This window comes from Orbicella faveolata, unplaced genomic scaffold (assembly GCF_042242905.1).
Source record: "Orbicella faveolata isolate gen_17 unplaced genomic scaffold, um_ofav_v1 contig_35, whole genome shotgun sequence".
NCBI classification, from domain to species: domain Eukaryota; kingdom Metazoa; phylum Cnidaria; class Anthozoa; order Scleractinia; family Merulinidae; genus Orbicella; species Orbicella faveolata.
Window position 1 is genome coordinate 4,022,542 of NW_028301564.1, and position 9,214 is coordinate 4,031,755.

At 38.9% G+C, this 9,214-nt stretch overlaps 1 protein-coding gene across 1 annotated transcript; it reads right to left on the reverse strand.

The window, feature by feature from the left end:
- Positions 1-124: 124 nt before the first annotated feature.
- Positions 125-8,309, reverse strand: LOC110046675 (major facilitator superfamily domain-containing protein 12-like). The gene is made up of 10 exons (XM_089273498.1): positions 7,290-8,309; positions 6,368-6,476; positions 5,844-5,955; positions 4,842-4,960; positions 4,493-4,585; positions 4,012-4,104; positions 3,355-3,528; positions 2,726-2,829; positions 1,755-1,888; positions 125-1,147 (listed from the first exon to the last, which is right to left on the reverse strand). The coding sequence occupies exons 1-10, from the start codon at positions 7,817-7,819 to the stop codon at positions 1,056-1,058; spliced, it is 1,560 nt and encodes a 519-aa protein (XP_089129624.1). The 5' UTR covers positions 7,820-8,309; the 3' UTR covers positions 125-1,055.
- Positions 8,310-9,214: the final 905 nt, after the last annotated feature.

Here is a 9,214-nt window from a genome sequence, read left to right on the forward strand (position 1 = left end):
ACGGTAATGGTTTCGAACGGGTGAACTTCTAAAAGTAACAAACCGGTCCCTTTCGTCAGACGCAACTTTTACTTGTCTCGTTACTTAGCAACATTGGAAACAACAGTCAACAGATACAAGAAGCTGCAGGTACCAAACTGATTTGATGGCTTTCGTATCTTAGACTTCAAACAAGAAAGCTTATAAGACTTTTTTCTGGTTTAATACAAATTTACATTACATTTCTCCTTTTCAGTTCAGGTAAATCGTCTCACATATGGTACACGCTTTAGGTACTCTGCCAAAAGAGCAACTCCCGCCCTCCTGCTAAAAAATTCTGACCTTCCGAAAGTAGCGATTGGGGATAATTTTTACAGCTAGTGTTTTCTTTTTAAATTAAATTTCTTTTGTTGTCTCCTCCATTACTGATGACTTTTCGCTTTTGAAAAATATATTATAAAAGAGTTGTCACTATTTTTTTATAACAACATAATTGGAAACCTATAAGTGTTAATTTATACAGTACATAATAATTCATCGAACCATAAAATATAAATAAGTTACATTAAATGAATAAATTAAATTGCAGCCAGCTAAGCATTTTGCTTCTGAAATTTCAGATCAAAAGTTACTAATAAAGCGAAGATTATTGTCTTTCTCTCTGAGTGGCAACAATTGTCATCTGTCAGATTTATGTTTCTTTTTTTATAACTATTATTCTAATATTCCTATCCTCTTTGACTAACAGGCAGGCATTTAATAACGGATCTAAAGACGGTATATATTTTCTTGTCGCAGCTCAACTCCCAATTAAACAATCTCTGGTCCTGAGCCCGCGTTCCCTAGACAACTTTAATAGATTTCCAGTCTCGTCCCCAGTGCCTCCGTTTCTTTTGGTCACGTGGTCGGCGAAACAAAGGGAGCTACTCGTAACAACATTTTAAAACGAGTAGCAATGGGGACGAGAATGATAGATTTCTGGAGTCTTCCTGAAGCATGCTCATTGTGGAGACCGCAAAGCAGGACTAGAGACTCGCGGGCGTGGTCTTGTCTCTAATGGCTTCTGATCTTTTCATTTACACATTTGAACTGGGCAGATCAGCAATCTTCTTGAACAGATCATCTATACTCTCCATTGTCGTTTGTGTACTCTGATCAATCTTTTCAACTGGAAGAAAAAATATTAGATATCAGGTTGGAAGTAAGTTTGATTGATCTCTTCTCGATTTGGTGACAAAGCTAGAGAAGTAAGTCTCGTCGAAAAAAAAAGACCCAGCTTTTTTAAAATATTGGAATTCCTATATCTAGGAATCCAATTTCCTATCAATTTTCCTGGCACACAAAGAGGCAAACCCAATGGACTTTAAACTGAAATTTTACAAAAATCTTTTACAGACTTAACTTCTTTGGGTTTTTGAAACATCAATATCTAAATTGTCTCTGCGATATAAATAAAGTTTTAAGGAGATAGGTTTCAAGAAAAAGATAATGATCAACTAGTTACGGAATATTTTCTTGATTTTTACATATCTTCATAGATCTGATCTTTGGCTATGATCACACTTGGTGCCCGAAAAAGATTCTCGCTCCAGTGGGCACTAATGTGAAGTCACCAATTCACACCAGAGTTCCGGAACGGTGCCCGTACCCGCCCAGTGTCTGAACGCAGTACTATGTTTTGTGCCACTGCCCAGGCACCAGTGCTCGGGAACCAAGTCTGAACACAGCTTCGCATTAATCAAACTAAATGTGTGTACATATAACAAGAAACTTACTTCTCGGCCGACAAGATAATAAAAGCTTTGACTTGAAACAAAGTCCAACGATCACCAAGGCTATAACAGCTGATATCCCAGGTGCCAAGGTAAATACGAGACGTACATAACTGTTACACTCTTCGCATATCACTCTGAAAAAAATGACGAAAATATATGGTCAAATGGGAAATAATTTGTGTTACCATTTCGTGTCCACAAAACGCTTTTTTCATTGACTTTGAAAGTGCATGCTGATATCCTGATATTTTGTCTTATGATATCTTCATGTAAGCCTAACAATCGTTCAAAAGATGAAAGATGTAGATATTCAATTGTATAGTGGTGCCAACTCTACTCTGTAGCTGCAGTTTTATTTTCTCCTCTCTGCACCTTCTCACCGGACATTCGCTCAAGGGCAGTCACAATCGTGACACTTTCTTTACAACTTCACTGTCACAATCGCCATATTTTGGAAGCACCAAAAATGTCATTTTTTAAGTGTTTCGAGTAGAAACTCACGGTCAAAAAAACAGGCCCCGTGCACGTTACGCGGAGAAATTTGAAAACAGTGTGTTCACTCTGAAAACGCATCAAATGTTTTCCGTCCACACTACACCGGAGAAATCTGAAAACGTAACAATCACCGGTCATTTTGGATTTTTGCTTGAGAGCCGGGAAACTCGGCCAGGATAATAATTACATCATTATCGCGATGCCATCGTTTTCAAAGAGTTCCGTTTTCAAAATGTTTTCGGTCCATACTAAAACGCAAAGCCAGCGTTTTCAAATTCCCCCAGCTGGAAAAAGTTTTTGAAAAGCTCCGTTTTCGTGACGGATTAGTGTGAACGGTAGGCTTAACCGTAATAATAAAGCTGCGTTTTCAAATTTCTCCGGCGTAGTGTGAACGGGGCGTAAGAAATTAAAGAAAATTAAAGTGAATGTCACGGTGGTAGCTAATCAACGAACACGACATCCAGGATAATACATACCCTTCAGGGCTATCGGGGTAGAACGTTTGTATGATAAGGACAACCACTCCGACGAATCCTTTATCCAAGAAACCCATGGCAGAGTAAACGAAACCTCCAGAGGCCTTTAAAATGAGGTCAGAGAAAACTCAGGGTTTTTTTTTCTGTATAGCTCGTCTTATTATTCAGTGAACGAAGATGAACTATATACGTTGACAAGTACAAAGCTTCAAATTAAAGTTAATCGAAGTTTTCAAAGGGCAGGCTTCACATTGTTTGTTGGCATTGTCAGTTGAGCTAGGAAAACATGAGCGCAATGACAAGAGTACAGACACCGTGAAACGCGATCGCAGTTACGTGGATTAGTTTTTATCTAATTCTTGAGCTGACTCACGAGATAATAAGTTAAGGGACTGAGTGGGTGGGTGGGTAGGTGGGTAGGGTACGTAAATTGCTTATACTGACGACACTAGCAGGCTAGATGTTTCCCGATTAGCTTCCAAATGCGGGATTCTAGCTCTTGTTTGGTTGCAATGAAACATAAACGTTGTGTTAACAGGAGAACCTTCTCCTTCAGATTTCAAAGGGAAACACAGGCATTATACTTATTCACTGCAATGCACCAAGTGTATTGTCATTGTTTGTCTTACCTTGTCGATTCCAATCATGTCAGCGGTCATGGACAACACAGTCACGAGCATGACAGAATTACCGCAGCCCATAATGAACGCGGCCGCGTACACACCATTACGACCAGAAACAGTCTGAACATAGAACCACGCGCATGCACCAAGGACAACTATGCAGGCTATACAAAAGGTCCACTGAAAACATAATAAAGAGATAGATATTTAGCACTTAGCTCAATAACTAGCTTCTCCTTAGCACAGGGAGAACAAAATGAAAAGCCTACTAAATTACAGTATTTAGAGAGGAAGCCATATCAGCCCAAGCTGGTTTTCATGCGGACGCTCTCTCCTAGTCGAATTGGAATTTGGAGATGTTAGTTTTTGTGGAGGGAGGAAAACCGGAGAACCCGGAGAAAACCCTCGGAGTAAGGCGAGAAACAACAACAAACTCAACCCACATATATATGGCACCGGGCCAGAATCGAACCCGGGCCACATTACTGAGAGGCGAGCGCTCTCAACACTGTGCCATCCCTGCTCCCTACCAGTTTCGACACAGAACAAGAATGTTTTTTTTCTCAGTATTCCCGGATTTCGTGTATTGAAGCTTATAAGACCCAAGCTTTATGTATGTCCACAGAAAGCGTCTGCATTAAACGAGGGTGCGAGTGACTTTACCTTGGTACCCAGGCTCTTGCTGATTTTCTTGACAATGACACTTGCAAAAGCACCGCTGATCAGTATGACTAGGGGGAAATATGCAATGGCCTCCTGTGACCAGGATAAAGACAACATAGAAAGTATTAATTAGAAAGGGTTGTGTTAAAAACTGAGACTAGAGATGGGAAATCAAGTTTGACGAGTTTTTTTAATCGTTGAGCATATGCTACGAAAACGGATGAAAATGCAGTAATATCATTTCTACATTTGTGGTGGAAAAACGTATTTAGCAGTAGGTAAGCTAGCGAATTCTTCTGTTATCATTTACAATTATTACATATGAATTTTCGTTCAATAAAAGCTAAGCCATCTCAAACATATGGCGGTATTTGCGGTCTTTGTGACTCAAACGGTAAAGTACTTCCCTGGTTCAGTCATATTTCCTGAGTCTACAGATTCAAACTGAAAAAAAGAAGTTGGAATGTTCTGTTCATCTCACCTTCTGAAAATGAAGCGTCTCCGTCAGATAAAATGGAAAATACGATTGGGAAACATTTACTGTAATACGTGTACACGTGTAAACAACACCCATCTGAAAGAAAAAAGTGAACAAATAAATAAATAAACAAATAAATAATGCATAAACTGGACTGATTACTCCACGAATGCTTTTCATTCGTGAAAGAAAAATCAAACTAAATACATAGGCGGACTCAATTCGTGCAAAAGTTTTCATCTCGCTCGTAATCAATCGAAATGTTTTCTTATCAGAATATATAAATAAATAAAATGAAAACAATTCAAAGACGACAAAAGCGCAAAATAGCAGAGCAGAAACTTCATTTTACCGCGTAAAAACGAGGATCTTTGAACCACTGTCGCCATGTTTTGGGTTTGTGTGGCACTGCTTCTCTCTCCACTATGTCAACACAGAGACTTTGTTCAGAAGACTGCTCGTCCACTGATTCTGGGAAAGAAAAATAAATTTTAAATTAATTCTGATGTAGCTGGCTCAAGGACGAGAGACTAGCCCAGTAAAGAGATGGAAAAAAGGACTAACGATAGGCATACGGAAACACTTGAACAAGGTATATTTCCAAATAGTTTAAAAATTGCCAAGGTTATCCCGATTTTCAAACAAGGCTCTCGTTCCTCGTGCAATAACTACCGGCCCATATCAGTCCTTTCTGCGTTAAGTAAAATTTTTGAGAAGTGCATTCTTAATCAACTAAAATTTTATTTTATGACTGAGAATATCTTAGTATCTAATCAATATGGCTTTAGATCTGGGAGCACCACAACTGATTGCTTGGTAGATCATACCTCTTCCTCTCCTATGTTAAGTTAACTTTTTTACCCTAATTATTATTGTCAATTAAACAAGGGCATCTAATTAGCTTGCTATATTTTTTCCCTTTTCCATTTCTCCTCTTACTTGTTTACTTTATATTTATCTTTGTAATTTTAGAATGGAATAAATAAATAAAATGAAAAATGGAAATACGGAAACAGTGAAAAGAAAAACATAAAAATCACCAGTCGTGTGAAGAAGAGCTGATTGATTAGGGACAAATTATGAGCTAACAGTTTGCGACCTCATCTGCTTGCTTGTCAAGAGAACGAAAACTTTCGTAGTAATTATCAATAAAATTTGGGCAGATTAAAAAATTCAAAATTCGTTGAAAATGCCCAAGGGCCAGAGCACATAAAATATGGAAGTTATCAAAGTATAAAAAAACGAACTACTTTACACGCCACACGTAGCCAGACCAAAATTCTTACCGAGGAAATTAAATATCAGAAGTAAAGCTTCTTTTATATTGATTTATTTTTAATTTTTACTAGCTTACCTTGTTCCTGCTCCTCTCTGCGGGTCCCTGCTGAAGACGCAGGTTCAACAGTGCCCCAGTGAAACACGAACGAAAATAGAAACCCTGTTCCTACAACGATCAGGCTGAGTTGCTGAAAACAACAAACACAAAACACTGTTGACATCACTGCAGCTAGCAGAAAGACAAACTTTTGAAAGTTTGAGACACTTTTCTGACATTTCTCCTGGCTTTTTCGGAGTACTTTATACATGTTGCGAGTTTCAAGTAGGCCCTAACCTGCGTTGAAGGCGTAAACGGAGCCCCGCTCTTTTCATCCCCGTCCTCCCTCCCCCCCCCCCCCCCCTCCCCATTTTGTTTACGCCTGCTATCCAGGTTAACTAGGTCCACAAAACGCACATTTTCATTCTTTACTTGAGGATAACTAAACGTGGTTTAAGTGTGCCCAATGCTCTTTTTCTTCCATCTAATAAATAGTTATGACTTCTTCTAAAGAGTAAATGGCTATACATTTATGATTATTGAATTTTGAATAAACTTTGTACCGTGAATTCTTTCCACAGGCTGTGACTGATGCCTTCCTCGCTCGCTTGCCCGAGCAAAATCCACGTGACCACATAGATGAAAATACCGCAAACAAACGTTAGACCAGATCTGAAAAAAAAAAAAAAAAAAATGATAAGAGACGAAATTAGAAGTCTTTGAAATAATCTCAATGCTTACTATACTATGCTCAATCAACATTTATATATTGTAAATTTAGTCCAAGCCTGATTGTTGAAACCAGCTTTTAGCATGCGCTTTCTTGCAAACTTCAAGCTTTTATGTCCCAAGTGGGGGGTTTAAATAACATTTAAAAACGGTGACCGCCCTGTTCTATCATTTTGCTTCTATAAAACAGAAACGACTTTCTAAAATCCCTTCCGTTCATAACCACAATGTAGATCGAAAATTTAATTCATTCCGGTACCGCGGTAGACAATCATTTCTTGCCAAACTATTTATTTTAAGCTAGGCATTTTCAATTACTGTTTGTTTATAAACAAAACTTTAAGACAGTTTATAAGTGGTCACTACTTCAACAAAGATTGTTTAACCTTTACGATGCAACCTTTGGGAGAAAGGCAATTAAGTTTTAAAAATATACATTTTCAGTTATAATGTATTTTATTTCTATAAGTCCTGATTTGATGCATGTCTGAAAGCGCTCCAGTAACACGTAAAGAGACTTTGGCGCTGGAATGCCGAAAAAGCAATAATTAAAACTAATTTAAAATATTTTCAAGGAAGTTATTTTATAAGACTCGGAAGACTCTTCTGCCGGTTGGGAAAAACAAAAACAATATTTAGTTTTCTTGTGTGATTCAACTTGTTTTAGGGCATGCGTGAGTAATTCCAAGATTAAGAAAAAAAACTCCAAAATCTAATTAATAATCAACAACCATTAATCTGATTGGGCCTACTTACCTTACAGCGTTCAATTCCACAATTTCACCAGGTCGTTTGGCAATCTCTGGGATGAGTGACAAATGCGCGATCTGTACACCGGCCCAACCAACATGGAAGATAACAACAGTAGCAGAATAGTACGCCAGCGGTAACCAACTGGGACTCTCATCTGAACACGCCAAGCAAGGGCTGAAGATAAATGGCCATGCGATCGCTACAAAAATTGTGCCAAACAAATGCCAGGTTTTTCTCTTGCCGTAACGAGCGAGACGTTTGATGACAAGCCGGTCGCAGCCGATGCCCATGAAAGGCGTAAGAACGGCATCGGCTCCTTGTGCGATGAGGAAAAGAAGCCCTGTTTCTGTAGTAGAAAGGCCGACTACTTTGTTGAAGTAAACGATGAAATAGGTGAACCAAACGGCGGAGCACAAATCATTGAAGATGTGGCCGGTGCAGTATGAAATCCGTTGGCGAAGTGGTGTCCGCTCTTTGGGATTCAGTGGTTTTTTGTCCTTCTGGTTGCAAATCAAAAACTTCAGACCTCCCATTTTGGTGTCTTTTGTCCTTCAGCTACCGAAACACAACGCTTCCCGCCGGTTGCTTGATGAACTGTAACGCGGATCGCGTCTTCAGTCCCGGGAAAATGCTATGATTCAACGATCGACCTTTCGTATTTAAATTTCTTAACAGATACCACGTGACAACACTAGATTAAACTGTCAGCCAGTTTCCGAGTGAAAACAGAAACGCTTTTCAATGGGTTGCTTTTTGTTGAGCAATATTTGTTTCTTTTGCAATTGAAAGTTTGGCGTATATGCAATTCGTCATTTGTGAGACGGGAGATCACGAGAAACAGAGTTTTATTGTCTAGATTTTATGCTAGACAACAATTTAAATTGAAAGTATTAAATTTAACATATTTTGCGAGGTTTGCCGGAGACGGCTAAATAATTATGTTTCCTGCGGATTCTACGTGGCGGAAATATATCGATTTCATATTTGTAGCACCCTAAATGACTTTGCAATTTTTGTGGCTACATGTTGATCAGCTCTGGCAGATAACCAGATAGGAAAGAAACCGGTATTGAATAAAACGCTGCGTAGAACACTGTGAAAAGGTCCGGTTCACCAGAAAGACAGCGAACAATCTCTTCGCTTATCTCTTCCCTCCAGCTCCAAAAAAACGTAGAATTCAGACATTGTTCTAGGGGTCAGCGATAAAACATCCAATGCGTAAACTCGACCTATGACCGTCTCTATCTCTTTGTGAATCACAATATCACTCTTTCAACGTGTAAGGATGTTAAGTACCATGTGTATCAAATTTTTTGTCGAGACGTGTTCCGGAAAAGGACGGAAAGGGCATAACCGAAGAAATAAATTGCAGAGGATAATTTGAAGTACATCTTGCACTCGTGTTTGACGAAGTAATTTCACATTAATTCATCCAAGTTTTAAACATTTCAAATTTCATCAAAGGAGAATTTCTCATCTTCGTTTCGCAATGATATGACGCTTCTTAGCGCAATACCGGATGTAAACAACGTGACAAGAGGCTGTGTGAATTTACTTTCTCGGGGGAAACTCCTCGCACATACGGAGTACAATCTCTGGTCAGAAAATGTTCAAATGCATGACGTGGCATTCCTATTGTAGATCCTGCCAGTAAAACATCATCAACAAAGAACGGAAAACATCAAAAGTAAACAAACCAAATTTTGAGAGCTGGGAATGTGTTAAGGCCCCGTCCACACCTATGCATGGGACTTCGTTTTCGTTCAAGTTTTTGAAGCGTTTTCGCCTTCCGTCCACACCGAAACGATCGAAAATACTGATCGCTTTCATTGATAATAATACTGCAACCGTAAATACTCGCTTTTGACTGGTTTTAAGCGGGTCAGTTCATCTTTGAAAATTGTGTCAGTCGCATTCCAGCAAGGTTG